Below are 16216 nucleotides of genomic sequence, written 5' to 3' on the forward strand. Positions count from 1 at the left end.
GCACGCCACACCCCAAGGACAGGGAGACACCACCAGGGAGCAGGCCCCTCCTTCACTCCCACCGGGCAGGTGAGGCGCTGGGATGCAGCAGCAAATCTTCTGCTGATTATCACACGGATGGGGCCCAGGGTCGGTTTGTACAAGTTTCTTAACCACAGTCAAAGTAATCCTTCCCTTTGTCCTGCAAGGGGGCTAGATCCCTGAATGAAATTTTCAATAAAATATGTGACACCTCTAGATCTACCTCAATCTCATCAGCAGATTCTGAGGTTATCTGAATCCTGGACAGATGCAGAGCCTGCCAATCAAGGCCCAGGACCCCAACAATGTCCTCCAAGTTTAAAAGTGCATGTTGAAATATAAACGTCTGTAACAAAATCACCCCCAAACGTTTACTTACAAGGTTAACAACTAGTGCCTTTGCTTAACTCCAAGTATACTTTCTGAAGCCACCTAGCTGAACAGATGCTTAAGCCCCATCTATTAGTTTAGTTAAGTGGTTTTCAATTTTTTTTTTATTCTGTAGATTAAAGACGCTAAATCTTTAACCTTGAAGAGCCGGCAAAAGGTCGGCTATGCTGTCAACATAGAAGTCAGGTACCATTTTTCTCTTAGACATGCAGTCACTTTCCTGATTACTCTTCACATCCCCTAGAGTGGAGACTCCGGTGAGGGTCAGGATGGTCTTCAGGCCACAAGTGACACCCAAGAGGATGTCTGTGTCCAGGCGATCTCCCACCATGACGGTGCGCTCCGGGTTGATGCCATATTCCTGGGATACGCAGTCGAAGATGAAGCGGCTGGGCTTCCCTATGATGTCAGCCTGGCGCTGGGCGGCCATTTCCACAGCTCGGACCAGACAACCCGTACCTGTGGGGCGGAAAGAGGGGAGAGGGGAGGGAAGGAGAGCGTCCGGGGTCAGCGGTCCGGAGGGGCGAGGGGCCCGCCGCTTGCCCTCCAGCCTCCCACCTCCGGGGCGCACGGACCCGCAATGAAGCGGCCGTTCTCGAGCGGGAGCCGGTTGTCCATGTTGGTGCCCACGAGAAGACAGCCGGGCTGTTGCAGGTAGCGCACAGCCTTGGTGAGCTTCATGTAGCTAAAGTGCGGGTCGAAGCCCACCACAACAGCGCGCACGTCGGGTTCCAGCGGCGCGTCCAGCCAGGCGCCTGGGCCATCGCCCTGCAGGGGCTCGGGCCCCACGCCTATACAGGCGACACCCACGGCCTCCAACTCCGCGGCCAGGGCCGCGCTGCCCAGCACGTAAGCCTTGGGAGCCGGCGCGCCAGCCAGGCGCTGGCGCAGGTAGAGAGCGGTGCAGTAGGCCGTGCCAAAGACCTCTAGGCCGGCGCTGGGCCCCGCCGGGCCGCCGAAGCCCAGGCGCCGCAGCTTTTCGGCGTAGGCCTCGCGGGTTTTGCTGCTGTTGTTGGTGATGAAGCCGAGGCGCTTGCCGCGGGTCCGCAGCGCCGTGAGGGCCTCCGGCGCGCCAGGCACGGCCGTCTCGCCGCGCCACAGCACCCCGTCGCAGTCGAACAGCAGCGTGTCCACGTCGGCCAGCAGCGCCTGGGCCCGCTCGGAGCTCAGCCGCACGCAGCGGGCGTCGTCACCGGCGGCCTCCGCCTGCGCCATGGCCGCCAGCCACCCGCCGCCGTCGCCGCCGCCGCCGCCGAGACCGGCTGCTGCCGCCACCACCGTCCGCTCCTCGCAGCCGCCCGCCGCCGCTGCTCCCGCTCCGCCCCTGCCGTGCTCATTGGCTCCGAGCCTTGCGCGCACCGCCTATTGGGCGCCACCTGCACCAATCCGGCCCCGCCTCCCGCGGGCTGCTGGAGGTCAGCGCTAACCGTCGCGGCCTGGCTCAGGAAGGCGCGCGGCCATTGGCTGCTGGGCCCAGGGCTCCCCGGTGATTGGCTGGCAGGGAGCCAACCGGCATTCGGAGTGGAGCGTTCACTGCGGAAACACTGAGGAAGAGCCCGGGAGATGGCGCAGGACGTAAAGCCGCTGCTCATTGGGTAGCTCTCCCATTGGAGGCGTGTGGTCAGCTTAGGTGACGGAAGCCCTTAATCGAGTGACCTCGCGCCAGGCCAGCTGCTGATTAGTTGGCTACTCTCTGGCCTTGAGAGTGGAGCTCTCCGCTGGATCCCGGAGGGGCTGGGGGCACTATCCTCTTGGGAGAAAGTCACATTCTCACCTTTGCCTGAGGGGCACTGGACTGTGCCCTCCGTCCTGGACACGTTCCGGACACGGTGTCAGCCAGTCCTGAGAGACTTCCTGGGGGTCCTTCTCAGCCTGCGTTCTCGTTTCTAGTCCTTTGCAAAAATGCTTTCTTTGCCTTAGTCTTGTGAACGAGTAACAAGGCAGGGGGATTACGGTCTAAGAGAAGGACACTGCCTAGAACAGCACACAATAATTAGTTGATATAATCGTTACTATTAGGTTATCGTTACTTTTTATTGAGGAATAGCATACAGTAAAATGCATAAATCTTAAGTATGCAGCTTGATGGACTTTTACATACTTATACGCCTGTGTAAACACAACCTAGATCAAGATATAGACTATTTCCATCACTCTGGAAAGGTCCCTTACATGCCTTCCTATCCAGTCAATAGTGGACACTCCTCCCTTAACTATCTCTGACTTTTATCACCATGGAATGAGTTATAGCCTCCTTTGCCTGTTCTAGACCATCTTAAAAATCTGATTAAAAAAAAAAAAAAAAGGATCTTACTGTGTGTACTCTTCTGGGTCTTGCTTCTTTGGAGCAACATAATGTTTGTGAAATGTGTCCTTCTTAGTGTTTTTGTTTTAATTGCCACCTGGGCCAATGTAAGAATATACTCCTGTTGATCTCTTCTCCAGTTGATGGACATTTGGATTGTTTCCACTTTGGGGCTACTGTAAAAATGCCCCTTATGAACGTTCTCCTTCCTACATACTCACTTGTGGAAATAGGCACTCATTTCTTTTGGGTTTGTACTTAGGAGTGGAATCACTGATTGGTTCATAGGGTAGGTGCATGTTTATCGTTATTACTTTCAATATGGCTAAGTGGCAAAACAACAGGCCCCAGCTTCCTGAGAACCTGCCCCGTGCCAAGCTACCCAGAGCCCCAAACTGTAGTGTGTCAAACTCCTGCTTCTCTCTTGGGTCCCAGGTCTCCATGAAGTCTTCTCTGGACCTCCACCCCACCCTCAAGCCCATGAGGTAAAGCCAGTGACCTCAGTTTCCGTAGGGTCCTGCTTGTTTACATACAGCTTGTTTCTGTTAGTCTCTGCTGGGAACCCCTGAAAGACAGGGCCATAGCCCACAAGGGCATGCAAAGTGTTACTGCTTGGTGCACCCACCACCGAAGAAGGGAACACCTTCCTCCCTGTGTCTTCCTACTCAGTTTTGGTGATGAAGCTGACTTTGGGAAGAACTGAATTTGACAAAAGATCACAAACCCTGCTTTAACCTCCCAGAAACATGCAGTGTATGTGGTACATTGGTCAGAATGGGAAACACTGCTATTGTCCAGCCATGGGCTGGTTTGTACAATACTTGCCAGGTTGCCTTGGTTTACTGGGCACTCAGTCAACATCTAGGCGCTGAGTGCTGCTCCTTAACCTGCATTATTACCTTGTCGTAATCACAGGACAGCCCTGAGAGGTAGGGGCTATTAGTATCTCCATTTATAGATGAGGAAACTGAGCCACAGAGAGTCACCAGCTGGACAACACAGTTGCAGAGTTGGGATTAAACTCAGCTGACCTCAAAACTGAGCTCTGCTGCATTTGTTAAGTTTAACATCCCTTGTAGATTATAGGGACTGAGATGGCATAGTGGGAGAGATGGAATGGTCAGTATCGAGACAAGTTGGTCGTGAACCAGTTCCTGGAGAAGGCAGGAAGGGCTGGTGCCCTTTATTGGAGAGGACTGACCTTGGGTGAGGTGCCCTGAATCTAGATGGGAGAGGAGCACATCACAAACACGATGCATTCCCAACACACAGTAGGTGCTCAGTTTTTACCTGCAAATGGATGGCGAAAGGGTCCCCCCCAAACGAGGAAGCAGTACTGCAAGTAAAATGGGGCATGGATATAGGTGGTACAAGAATGACACTATTTAATCTTAATAGCATTGCATGTATTTAAATTGTATGAAAAAACACAAGTACCCATTGAATCTGAGTTTTTACAGATTTATCACTTCTGATGAGCTAAGCAAAAATGGGAGTCATTGAAAAAGGACTCAAGTGGTAAAAAAAATTGGATGCAACCTAAATATTCTTCAACATGGGATTGGTTAAATAAAAGTATACTCAAGGAATGGAAACTGAGCAGCCATCATAAAAGGTGATAGAGTGCACTTCTGGCTCTGGCCACAGAAAGTAAACATAGTATTGATTATAAAACACACAGTGTGCAGTTAGATCCCATGCTGAGGGCAGGGTGAAAGAGGAGGCCATCTTGGAGAAGGAGGACTCTGGTCTCCCTATCTGCCCCTGGCCATTCTGCCTTCCAGTGACCTCAGGCCTGTCCACTCTTGTGTCTGCTGGTCTTCTTGGGCTCCAGCTAAGACAAGGCCCAGAACTCACTGGTCAGGATGCTCTTTTCTGACCCCAAAGGCATAAACCAGGCAGGAACCCTGGCCTGCCCAACAACTCTGTCCCACAGACCCTGGAGCACACAGCAGAGCAGGCTCTCTCCCTGGGACAGCTCTTCCTCGTGTCTGCTCACACCCAGGCTGTCCTGCCTTTGAAATCCTTTCCCACTCCAGTCCTCTGGGTGGCTTCCTCTACTCTGATGCTGGCTTCCCCATTATTCCTCAGCACATCCTCAAGTGAGGTATCCTCCTATTCCTTTCTTCCCAGAAGTGCTCCAGATACCACATGCTCTACAAGCCACCACTTGCTCCTCCTCCTGTTTGTCTCTCTCAGAGACCATCCATCCTGTATCTTCCTGCCTCAGTTGTGGCTCTAAGGTCCTTTTTCTGCACAGGAATCAAAGGGGTCCTTCTGAAATGCTGACTGTCACTCCTTCAATGGTGAGCAAGTCCCCTGCAGAAAGCAGCCCTATTGTTAACCTAGCCTGATCGCCAGTGATCTGATCTATGCCTCACACATCCCAGCTCCTGCAAGGCCAAGGGTCCTCAGTTCCCCGGCTGGGCAGCCCCAACATGGAGACAATCTCAGCCTGGGACTTTGTGTCTGTGTTTGGACTTCCTGGAGGGGACCAGGTCTGATCCACGTGAGCCTCTGGTATCCAACATTTGACTGGAGAGAATAACTCAGCTGAAAAAGCATGCCTTGTGTGTTTCCAGCCCATTACTCTGGAAAGACTTGGGTTAAAGTCTCCAGTTTGCCCTTGAGCAAGTGTCCTATCAGTTCTTTGCTTCAGTTTCTTCGTCTTTAAAATGCCATGATTGGTACCTTCAACGAGAAAATCCTGTAAAGCATTTAGCTTAAAAGATCTAATTGAATATTACCTTAAAAAGAATAAAAGGAACTTGTCTGAGCATGTTCATGGCAGCACTATTCACAATAGTAGAAAAGGTGGAAAACCAAATATATGAATGGATAACTAAATTATGATTTACCCATATTATGGAATACGATTCATCCATAAAAATTAAGTACTGATACATGCTACAACCTGGATGAACCTTGAAAACATTATGCTAAACAAAAGAAGCCAGATGTGACCACATGTGTAAATCTACTTATATGAAATGTCCAGAAAAGGTAAATCCACAGAGATGGAAAGTGTTTGCCAGGGGCTGGGGTGAGTGGAGAATGGGGAGTGACTGCTAATGGGTACAGGTTTTCTTTTGGAATGACATTGTTCCGATGGTGATGATGGTTGTACAACATTGTGAATGTGCTGTCACTAATGATAAATTTTATGTGTACTTAAAAACCATACAAAAGAATAAAAGGCTTAGAGAAGCTACCTGTTAGCCATCTCAAACTCGGTTCTTCTCCTAGGACCTGGGCAACCATCAAGAGAGGTTCTGACACCTGCGGGGGACAGGCGACGATACCAGTCGGAACTGGGACAGCTTCCTGGCAGCAGCCCTCTCCAGCTTGGATCCCGGTGGGACGCCCGTGGCGGGAGGACGAACTCAGAGCTAGCCAAGTGGTGCTGCAGGTCCAATTTGTCCCAGTCCCCCGGCTCTCAAACCATCATGCCGCTTCCGGAACTGTACCCAATCTCTCCGGGCCACGCCCCACCACTCCATTTCTCAGGTATGGCCATGCCCGCCTTCCGCTAAGCCACGCCCCGCAGGGCTACCTCTGGATCCGCCCCGCCGCCTGTCAGTCCGCTCCACCGTAACTGCGCCTCTCCAAAAAGCCCCACCCCATCACCTCACTGCGTAAGCCTGACCCCGCCTCTGCGGTTCTAAGCCACATCTTCAGGCTCCGCCCCACCACCCGTCCATCAAACTCACCCTGGACCCATCCCATCATGGTCTATTCGTCGTTCTCTCGCTCGCCTCAGCGCGGCCCGTTGTTATGACGACACGGTCGTAAATCCGCCATCTTCCTGCGGCGCGTTGCGACATGGAGGGCGCGATGGCAGTGCGGGTGACGGCCGCGCATACGGCAGAAGCCCGGGCCGAAGCCAGGCGGGAAGCGGGCGAGGGCGGGGTCGCGGCGGCGGCAGCAACGGCCTTGGCCCCCAGCGGCTTCCTCCGCCTCCCCGCGCCCTTTAGCGAGGAAGGTAACAGGGCCAGACCGGGCGGGGCGCGTCTGAGGTCAGAGCGGCTCAGCTTGGGCTGGCGGAGGCTCCGATGGCTTGAACTGAGGGCGCCAGTGACGCCCAGACCTGGATTCCTTGCAAACCTCCCGAGTCCTCATGAGACCCCTCAGGGTCCTCCACAAGTCCCTGGTCTCCTGAGACTCGTGGGCCTCATTTGCGAGGCGCCCGTCAACCCCGTGGGCCCCAGTGCTCACTCACCACTGATATTCACAGGCGCCCAAGTCTCCGGGGCTGTCCTTGTAGACCTCCGCGAACACTTCCACTGCCAGCCATGCCTTCCCAGTCCTGTGGCCCGGCCCCTCTCTGCTTCCTTGTCTAGGCACGGCCCTGGCCTTCTCCGAACCCCCTCCCACTACACCTGACAGGCCGCTAAGGGGTGGGCGTGGCTGGGGGCTCCGGGAAGACAGGGTTTCGGGTTTCTACAGGATCTGGGCTCTGGGCTGGCCCTTAGGAGGAGAACTGGTGCCCTGAAGCCAGCCTGCGTGCTCGGTCCCATATCCACCACTTTTTAGCTGTTTGATCCTGAGCAGGTGACCACACATCTCTCTGAGCCTCTATTTCCCATTACAAAATGGGGGTCCTGTTGCTGATAATGTTATAACCACTTACCTGCATCAGCTTTTTTTCATTCTCAAACCAACCCTGGATGTTACTGTTATTATTGTAATTATTCCCATTTTGTGGATGAGGAATATTGAGATTAAAAAATGTGAAAGTGACTAGGTCACCCAGCTAGTAAGTAGCCAGGACTGGACTGGATGCCAAGACTGTGTGACTCCTCAACACTACTTTAACTTCTGGGTTCTGCTGCCTCAGGACGGTGGTGGTAAGAATGAAAATAGAGCATGTATGTAAATCGATGAGAACAGTGTGGGGACACACTGAAGGCTCATGCATAGGAACACTAATAGCTTTTGGAGATAGAACTCGGGTCTCTGCCCTCTGAGTTCTGTCCCATGAGGCTGTAGACTCGGCCATAAGGAGGGGGTTGGCTAATGATATTGGGGTGGTGGTCTTTGTCCCCACAGCATTCATATTCTTGGTACATTTTTTTTCTTGCTCCTTCTTATTCCAGCTTGGGGAAGGGCAGTAGCACTGGGCACAAGGCCAACCTGAAGAGGGTTCTCTTTGGAGGTTGCTGTGCCCTGCTGGGCTTGCCCATGGCCTTGTCTCAATGTCGCATGGGCTGGGTGTGTCCCTTCTGTGGTGGGAGTTCCTTCAACGGCAACACCCTGGTGCCAAGTCAGACTCGGTGGGTTGGGAGATTATGAGGGTGATGGACACCTTAGTGCTTGGCTTGTGACTATGAGCCATCTGAAAGGCATTGCCCTCTGTTAGGTGGCCTGTGGGCGAGTCATGGCTGTTGTTTGGCCCTTTGTTTGCTTATTAATTCAACAGATGACTGCTCCTTCTGTGCACCAGGCCTGGGTTTGACGTTGATGTGGGACTGCATGTGAGGTGGTGGGAACTGGCAGACTTTTATGGAAGCAGAAGGAACACCTCCCCATCCCTTTGTATAAACATCAGGGCATTTGAAGTAGACCCTCAGGTTCAAGTTCTTGCCCCAGTACTCACTAGGTGGGTGTCCTTGAATCTCAAGTTGTTTTTCTAGAGTGGGAATAGTCATCTCCATTTTTCCAGGGTGCTGGCCGGATTTGGTGATGTTCCCAGTGAGGTACCTGGCACGCAGTAGGGACTCAGTGAGCAGGAGGTCTCTCCTGCTGGACCTGAGGCAGACACTGGCTGGTCAGCCCAGATGGTGAGGGGCTCAAGTGCGATGGCCCTGAGTTGTGGAGCCCTTTTGAAAAGTTTCACCCTGAGCTGGAGGTGCTGCCTGTTTGGAACCAAGGAAGCACAAAATTAGAGTTAAAAAAGAATGGTCATGAGTCAGGGCACCCCCTCTCCCGTGTTTGCCACAGGGCAGCCTCTCAGCCAGAACCCTGTGGGCACGAGCACCCCTCCCCCCATCCTGGATGTTGCTCTCCTTGGGCTATGCACTGTTTCTGCAGATCTCCAGAGGATGGGGGCTGGCACCCTAGGCCCCTGAGAGTGTTCTTGGCCCCTCTGGGAGGGCTGGGGATGGCACCTCTGGTTCTGATGCCACCCTTGGGTAGATTTAGCCTCCCAAGCCCCACTGACTGCAGGCTTGTTATAGATGAGGACGATGTGCACAGATGTGGCCGCTGCCAGGCGGAGTTCACCACCCTGGAGGACTTTGTTCAGCACAAGCTCCAGAAGGTTTGCCAACGGGTTCCTCAGGAGGCCCTGCCTGCCAGCCCTTCAGCTGCTGTGCTGCTGGGCCAGGAGGTGAGCTTGCTTTCCAACTGCCATCTCTCTCTCTCTCACACACATGTTCCCCTCCTCCCTGAGCTCACTTGACAGCAGGAGGAGGTGGTGGTGGCATGCTGGGACAGACTTGTACAGCTGGTTCCCTGTGACATGGGGACAGGTTGTTGGTGAAGGAGGGTCTGGTCCCTGCCACCAAGAGCCTGGTGGTGCTCTGGGGTTTCCTGCATGGCCTGGCCTTCTTCTCAGTAGCCTCTGGCCAAAGCCTGTGTAGCTGGGGACCTGGGTCCCTCTTCTTGGAGCCCAATGGTGGCTTTTGTCCTTTTGGCCTGTCTTCTATCCTGTACACACAGTTCCTGGGGATCCCACAACAAAATATGACTCTGTGGGTCCCTCTACCCCTTCATAATAATGGCCAACTTTGTTGCACCCCATGCATGCTTGGGGCTGTACACACACAATTAATGTCTATAAGTGCTCCTGCATAGTGGGCATTCTTGTCATCCTCCTTGTAGGAAAGGAGGCTCTGAGAGAAGTCCATTGCCTCAGGTCACCACAGGGAGTGGCCCAGAGAGCAGTGGGCCCAGAGTTGTCTCACTCTGATTCTGTGCTCTTTACCTGCCTCCCGGAGGTACCTTCTCCTCCAGGAAGGCCTCTGGCCCCACAGCCCCAGGCCCTTTTCCCTGACCCCCTGGCTGGGGTTGATGGGTGTAGGTACTCATCTTCATCTCCACATAGCCAGCTGGAGCTCTGGTCACTTCCTTCTGGAGTCTTCCCCAAGGACACTTGATGTTCCACACTCCTCAGTGGCCGGAGGCATTAGAATGATGGGGCTGATCCCCTGGGCCAGGCTGGGAGTTGGATTCAGATCGGTGATCCTGATGGGGGAGCTGAGAGCTCCTGCCCAGCCATTCCCCATGGACTTACACCCAAGCCTGTACTTGCCAAGCCAAGGTTGCTCAGGAACCCTGCAGATGAGTCTCCTCCCTTCCCTCTACCCCACTGGTAGGTGGTCCCAGCGGCGGCAAGCCCAGAGGAGCCCATCACTGTGGCCCACATTGTTGTGGAGGCAGCTACTCTAACAGCAGACATCAGCCACACATCCGACATCGTTGGTAAGCTGGCACTGCCCTACTAGGGCTGTCACCTCATGTCTCTCAGTGCTGAGGTGTCGCTGACCTGGTAGCCATTTGTGTTCAGGGATGGAGGCTGGGGACCTCTGCTGCCCTTGCCCCTCTGCTCTCCTGAGAGCAAGGCCTGCCCCAGGGGGTGAGGGCCTGTGCTCACCTTCTTCAGGGTAAGGCCTGCAGGAGTATTGAGCATTGGATACTAGGCATTGCCCTGCCAGGAAAGGGGAAGCATGTGGCCCAGGCAGCTCTAGGGCCCACCTGGGCCTTGGGGAGTCTTCACTTTGTGCACTATCACAAGCTGGCTGCTCTCCTGCTGCTTCCTTAGACTGTCTCTGACCTGGTCCTTCCAAAATCTTCTCTGCTTTTCTGCCACTTCCTTGGTTCCTGTTCCCCGCCCCACATTTGGCTCTGGAGGGTCGGGGTGGGGCGTGCATGGGATGCACCTGCTGTTCCAGCTCTGCCCTGACCTGACGCCTGACCTTGGCCTTCATCTCCCCAATGCTCACTCCCTCCTGCAGGGGTGTGACATTTCCTGCCCTGATTCTCACAAGGCTTTTATGAGCATACAATGCCAGGTCAGCTTCTCTGATGACTTTTTAAAAGTTAAAATGCATTCTGATGTGCAGTAGGGGAGGCGATGTCGAGAGGTCTGGATTAGGTCACGCTTATTAATCTGGGACAAGCCAGCATGCATGGGGGAATTTTCAAAGGGCAGCCTGGGGCTAGGGCAGTTGGAGGGGGCCAGAGGCTGGGTGTGCGCAAGGCAATGGTAGGAGGCTGGGTTGGACTGATGCCCTGGGAAGTTTGGAAGGGAACGGTAGTTACCTGGGGGGGGGCTGTTGATAATTACATTGGGCAGGGGCTTTGGCAGGTGCATGAGTGGACTGGGCAGCTGGACAGGAAGCAGGTTTGAGCAACAGGTAGAACTTGGCCTTGGGAAGCCCTTGGGATCAACTGGGGCAGGAAGAAGGGGTGGAAGAGACTTGGGGGACAGGAATCTCCGTTCAGACTGTTCTGCCATGGTCCCACCTCAAGGAGGTGGCAGGACACCTATCCTCGTCTCCATGCTCTTTCCCCCTGACATTCCAGTGGACAAGGATATTTACCTGGTGCTACTCTGGGATAGGAATGTTGTGATGTGGGAGGTGGGGCTATGCTCCAGCCCCGGCATGGCATTTGGTTTCTGGTGTGGGTGATGTCATATAGGAAAACAGGTTCCCTGGGTTTGGACTGCATCAACAGGCTCCAGACCTCTGGCCATCCAGGCCCCTTCCCACCATCCCAACCTCTAAGTGGCTCACGCTCATGGCTCAGCAGCAGCTCTAGGAGTTTCTCTCTGGGCACCTCCTGCTTCTCTCACACTTTTGGGAGTTTCCTCCTTTGCAGGCATCCTGGGTGTCCCAAATGTCCCCTGGGTGTTAGCTGCTTAAGTGTTTCGGAGTCCATGGTTGACCAGTGCCCTAAACTGCCAGCTGCCGGTGTCCCAGGGCTGAGGGTTCCCTGTTCTCACTGGGCTGGGGACATAGTCAGCAGGGGCTGCTGGAGCTACGTGGGGGCTAGATACCCACTCTTGCCTCTTCCCAGGAAACTTGGATTTCATTTATTTCCCCTTCCTTGACCCCTTGGTCTACTGTGTCATACTCAAATTCAAGTCCCTGTCTCTTTGGAAGTTCCCTTCTGGGGCGGAGGAAAGATAAAGTGTGAGGCATGCCAGCTAGAGCTTGGGTGAGACATGCCCTGGATTGTTTTTGAGTCACACACTTCCATCATGTTTGGAGAGAATGGCTTGTCAAAACATGGTGCCTGTTTGATTGAGAAGGCTTCTAAGAAGTGAACCATTTTCTACTGTCATATGAGCAGAAATTGTGAAGTGTGTTTACAGCTTAGCTTTGCACGTTGTCAGATTTCTTCAACACCCACAAGAGGAGCAAAAGCCCAACTTTCTTCCTCAAACTGTCCCAGGTGTCTCAAGAGCATTCACTTGCCCAGCTGGGTCCCTCGCCTGCCTGCATCAAAACAGACTCCAGCAGGCGATCTTGGAGGCATTTTCTCCATATGTTAGCGGGAGCTGGGGCAGTGAGCAAGGCAGATGGCAGTGAGCTAGGCTGGCCTGGCCACTGTCTCTACGCCAGGCACTCCATTACCCTTAGAGGTGGCAGGATCCCTGTACACATCCTGTCCTATGCTCCTCTTGGCTTAAGGGAGGGGGCCTCTGCTTGCCATGGTCTCCCCACTGGACACATTTTGGGGGCTGGGCAGCTCCACTGCTCCTCCACCAGCAGTATTCCTGGGCTGGGGTCCAAGAGGCGGCAGGTCCCGTGGTATCCCAAGGCTCAGGCTGACGTGCTTCTCTTCAGGCAGTGGACACATCAAAGAGGTCATTGTGGCTGCTGAGCCGGAGCCAGGCGACAGTGAGATGGCAGAGGTCCCAGACAGCCCTGGCCATCAGGGACCCAGGATGGCTGGGCAGGGTGAGCAGGCCCAGGTTAAGCTGCTGGTGAACGAGGACGGTCGCTATGTATGTGCGCTGTGTCACAAGACCTTCAAGACGGTGAGCCGGGGGCCTCGGGCCATGCCAGCTAGGAGAGCCAGGCCTCCTGCCCAGGGAGGTTTCTGAGCTGCATCCTCCCCACCCCCACAGGGCAGCATCCTCAAGGCTCACATGGTCACCCACAGCAGCCGCAAGGACCACGAATGCAAGCTGTGTGGGGCCTCCTTCCGGACCAAGGGCTCACTCATCCGACACCACCGGCGGCACACAGGTGAGCTGGCCTGGGGCATCCCTGCCTCCTGGCAAGCCGGCGAAGCTGTGGTTCCAGGCCTGCCTTCCCCACCTGAGGCTGACTCCATTCTCTGCACAGATGAGCGCCCCTATAAGTGTGCCAAGTGTGGAAAGAGCTTCCGAGAGTCGGGTGCACTGACCCGGCACCTCAAGTCTCTCACCCCGTGCACAGAAAAAATCCGCTTCAGCATGAGCAAGGACGTGGTCATAGGCAAAGAAGATGCACCTGCAGGTCAGTGTGGTGAGGGCTTGCTATCCTGGTTCTGGAGCTGCAGGGGGTTTTCTTTAAGGACTCTCTTGGTTCTGCCTTAAAGGGTCTAGCGCCTCCCCTGTGGGGACCGTTACATCGTCATCGGTGACAAGCGAGCCCATGGAGACATCGCCTGTGATTCACCTGGTGACAGATGCCAAGGGCACTGTCATCCACGAAGTCCATGTCCAGATGCAAGAGCTTCCCTTGGGCATAAAGACCCTGGCCCCAGAAGTAAGGGCTGGTGGAGTCAATGTTCTCTCTGTTCAGTGCCAGGTTCTGTTCTGGGCATTGGCTTCAGTGGGAACAGGACTGACCTGAGCCTACCTTCCTGGTGCTCAGTCTGGTGGCAGAGGAGATGGGAGACCAATGGCTGCCAGAGGGCAGGGAGAGGCAAGGTGGAGCAGATGAGGACAGATGGAGTGGGCTATGGGGCTCCCAGAGGCATTCCTGAGTAAAGATACTGGGTGTGCACTGTGGACCCAGGCCCCTTGGGTCTGCGGTGAGTACGGGTGGGCGTCATGTGCCGAGTTGCATTGCCAACCTCCCTTTCTCCACCTCCTCTGCAGCCCCCAGGCCCCGAGGAGCTTCCCAGTTCTAGCGAGGACAGTCGGGAGAACCTGCTGCATCAGGCCATGCAGAACTCCGGCATTGTCCTTGAGCGGGTCACTGGGGAGGAGGGGACCCTGGAGCAAGCCTCTCCCGCCACGTCCAGCCCCCAGCCCCTGGGAGATCGTCCCCCAGAACTGCCGCTGCTGGAGGTGGAGCAGGTGGAGACAGTAGGTGCCTGTGCTGCCGGCGTCCTCCTTCCTGGTTGCTCTTTCCTGGGGTCTGAACCTTGGGTACAAGGTCACCATGCTGGCTGGGCTGCCAGCCTCCTTGCTCTTCTCCCTGCTGTCACTTTCTGCAGTGACTTTGCCCCCTATTGTGTTTACCCCTGGGCCCACAATGGAGGGTGGGGGTGCTATGGGTCTGTCGTTGGTTCGGCTGGGCCCCAGCCTGCAGTGGGTGCTAGAGGTGTGCTGTGGTTCCCCAGCAGGTCGCCAGCGAGGCCTCGGCTCTTCCCAGGACCCACCCATGCCCTCAGTGTAGTGAGACCTTCCCAACAGCGGCCACGCTGGAGGCCCACAAAAGGGGCCACACAGGTAGGTGGCAGGAGGGTGGGGCACTAGGTAGTGGATGACCTGTGGGTGACCAGGATTGTTCCTTGGGTAGTGGGCGGTCCAGGTGGCCTGTGGGCAGGCAGCAGGTGGTTAGGGTGGTACCCTCAAGGGGTAGACCTGGCCTGATCTTGTGTGCGGCCCCAGGGCCGAAACTGTTCACGTGCGCACAGTGTGGCAAGGCCTTCCCCAAGGCCTACCTGCTCAAGAAGCACCAGGAGGTGCATGTGCACGAGCGCCGCTTCCGCTGTGGGGACTGTGGGAAGTTATATAAGACTATCGCCCATGTCCGTGGCCACCGGCGCGTCCACTCAGATGAGCGACCCTACCCCTGTCCTGAGTGCGGCAAGTGCTACAAAACCAAGGTGGGCCCTCCAGCCCTGGCCCCTGGCCTCTGACCCCCTACCCATTGGCTCCCCACTCCCTTGGCCAGATTTATTCCTTGTTCCTGCCCCAGCCCTCCCTTGTCACCCCCTCGCCACCAGCCTGCTCTGTCTTGGCCTGGCGCCTTCCCCCTGACCCTTGAATCCTGCCCCCTCCCTGACTTTAGAGGGCAGCAGGGAAAGCCTCAGTATGAGCCTTGGCCTAGGCCAGGTTGGCCCTGACGGTAGGTCTTCACAGAATGCCCAGCAGGTGCATTTCCGGACACACCTGGAGGAGAAGCCGCATGTGTGCCCCTTTTGCAGCCGAGGCTTTCGGGAGAAGGGCTCGCTGGTGCGGCACGTACGGCACCACACAGGCGAGAAGCCCTTCAAGTGCTACAAGTGTGGCCGTGGCTTCGCTGAGCACGGCACACTCAACCGGCACCTGCGCACTAAAGGTTGGGGCTGGCGGGTGGCGGGAATTGGCGAGGGATGGCAGGCGGCCAACCCTGTCCAGTCCTGCCTAGCCCTGACCAAGCTCCCCACTTCAGGGGGGTGCCTGCTGGAGGTGGAGGAGCTGCTAGTGTCTGAGGAGAGCCCCGCAGCAGCTGCTACTGTCCTCACTGAAGACCCACACACTGTGTTGGTTGAGTTCTCATCTGTGGTGGCCGACACCCAAGAGTACATTATTGAGGTGGGTGTAGGGCCGCTGGGACTGGGATGGGGCCCAGGGGCAGGCAAGGCTGACCTCTGACCCTTTGTTCAGGCCACTGAGGACGATACAGAGACCAGTGAAGCCACAGAGATCATTGAGGGCACCCAGACAGAGGTGAGGGACTGGGGGAGGTGTGGGGAGGGGCAGCCTGGCACCCTCACCCAAACTCATGGGCTGAGCCGTGAGCCACCCACAGGTGGACAGCCACATCATGAAGGTGGTACAGCAGATCGTGCACCAGGCCAGCGCTGGGCACCAGATCATTGTGCAGAATGTGACCATGGACCAGGAGGCAGGACTGGGTTCAGAGGCGGCTGCTGCCGACACCATCACCATCGCCACCCCCGAGAGCCTGACGGAGCAGGTGGCCATGACACTGGCCTCGGCCATCAGCGAGGGCACTGTACTAACGGCCCGTGCAGGCGCAAATGGCGCCGAGCAGGCCACCGTGACCATGGTTTCATCGGAGGACATTGAGATCCTGGAGCACGCGGGTGAGCTGGTCATCGCCTCACCCGAGGGCCAGCTCGAGGTGCAGACTGTCATCGTCTAGCGTGGGTGCCTGTAGGGTCCTGCCGGGCTGGGCCGTGTCAGGTACAAGGACCCTGAGCACCCTACCCACGCCTGCCTGACCTGGTAAAGAGAAGACGAGGCACAGAATTCAGACATTCAGAGAAGTGGGAGTGTAAATAAGTTTTTGTCGCTTTACAATAAAATATGAAAACCTACCACTTGTGATGTTACGGCAGTGGCAACCTTGGGCATTGGTACCACTGCCCTGGCAAGTTCCCCGT

At 55.6% G+C, this 16216-nt stretch overlaps 2 protein-coding genes and 1 long non-coding RNA gene across 6 annotated transcripts; 1 reads left to right on the forward strand and 2 right to left on the reverse strand.

The window, feature by feature from the left end:
• Positions 1-483: 483 nt before the first annotated feature.
• PGP (phosphoglycolate phosphatase) lies at positions 484-1661 on the reverse strand. Its single transcript, XM_039885028.1, has 2 exons — positions 987-1661; positions 484-870 (listed from the first exon to the last, which is right to left on the reverse strand). The coding sequence occupies exons 1-2, from the start codon at positions 1624-1626 to the stop codon at positions 545-547; spliced, it is 966 nt and encodes a 321-aa protein (XP_039740962.1). The 5' UTR covers positions 1627-1661; the 3' UTR covers positions 484-544.
• Positions 1662-4077: 2416 nt separating this feature from the next.
• Positions 4078-6563, reverse strand: LOC120620269 (uncharacterized). The gene is made up of 2 exons (XR_005657792.1): positions 6427-6563; positions 4078-5995 (listed from the first exon to the last, which is right to left on the reverse strand). It is a non-coding gene; the product is annotated as an uncharacterized LOC120620269 (long non-coding RNA).
• E4F1 (E4F transcription factor 1) lies at positions 6539-16150 on the forward strand. Of its 4 annotated transcripts, none has more exons than XM_039884989.1 (14): positions 6539-6698; positions 8893-9044; positions 10033-10138; positions 12511-12704; positions 12795-12915; positions 13015-13167; positions 13250-13419; positions 13755-13964; positions 14222-14330; positions 14493-14710; positions 14967-15165; positions 15259-15401; positions 15474-15536; positions 15619-16150. In XM_039884989.1, the coding sequence occupies exons 1-14, from the start codon at positions 6539-6541 to the stop codon at positions 15973-15975; spliced, it is 2355 nt and encodes a 784-aa protein (XP_039740923.1). In that variant the 3' UTR covers positions 15976-16150. The 4 variants fall into 4 exon arrangements, with proteins under 4 accessions (XP_039740923.1, XP_039740924.1, XP_039740925.1 ...); XM_039884990.1 differs by having other exon boundaries at positions 14225-14330; XM_039884991.1 differs by having other exon boundaries at positions 13755-13955.
• Positions 16151-16216: the final 66 nt, after the last annotated feature.

Source organism: Pteropus medius, unplaced genomic scaffold (assembly GCF_902729225.1).
Source record: "Pteropus medius unplaced genomic scaffold, Ma_sr-lr_union100, whole genome shotgun sequence".
In the NCBI taxonomy this organism is placed as follows: domain Eukaryota; kingdom Metazoa; phylum Chordata; class Mammalia; order Chiroptera; family Pteropodidae; genus Pteropus; species Pteropus medius.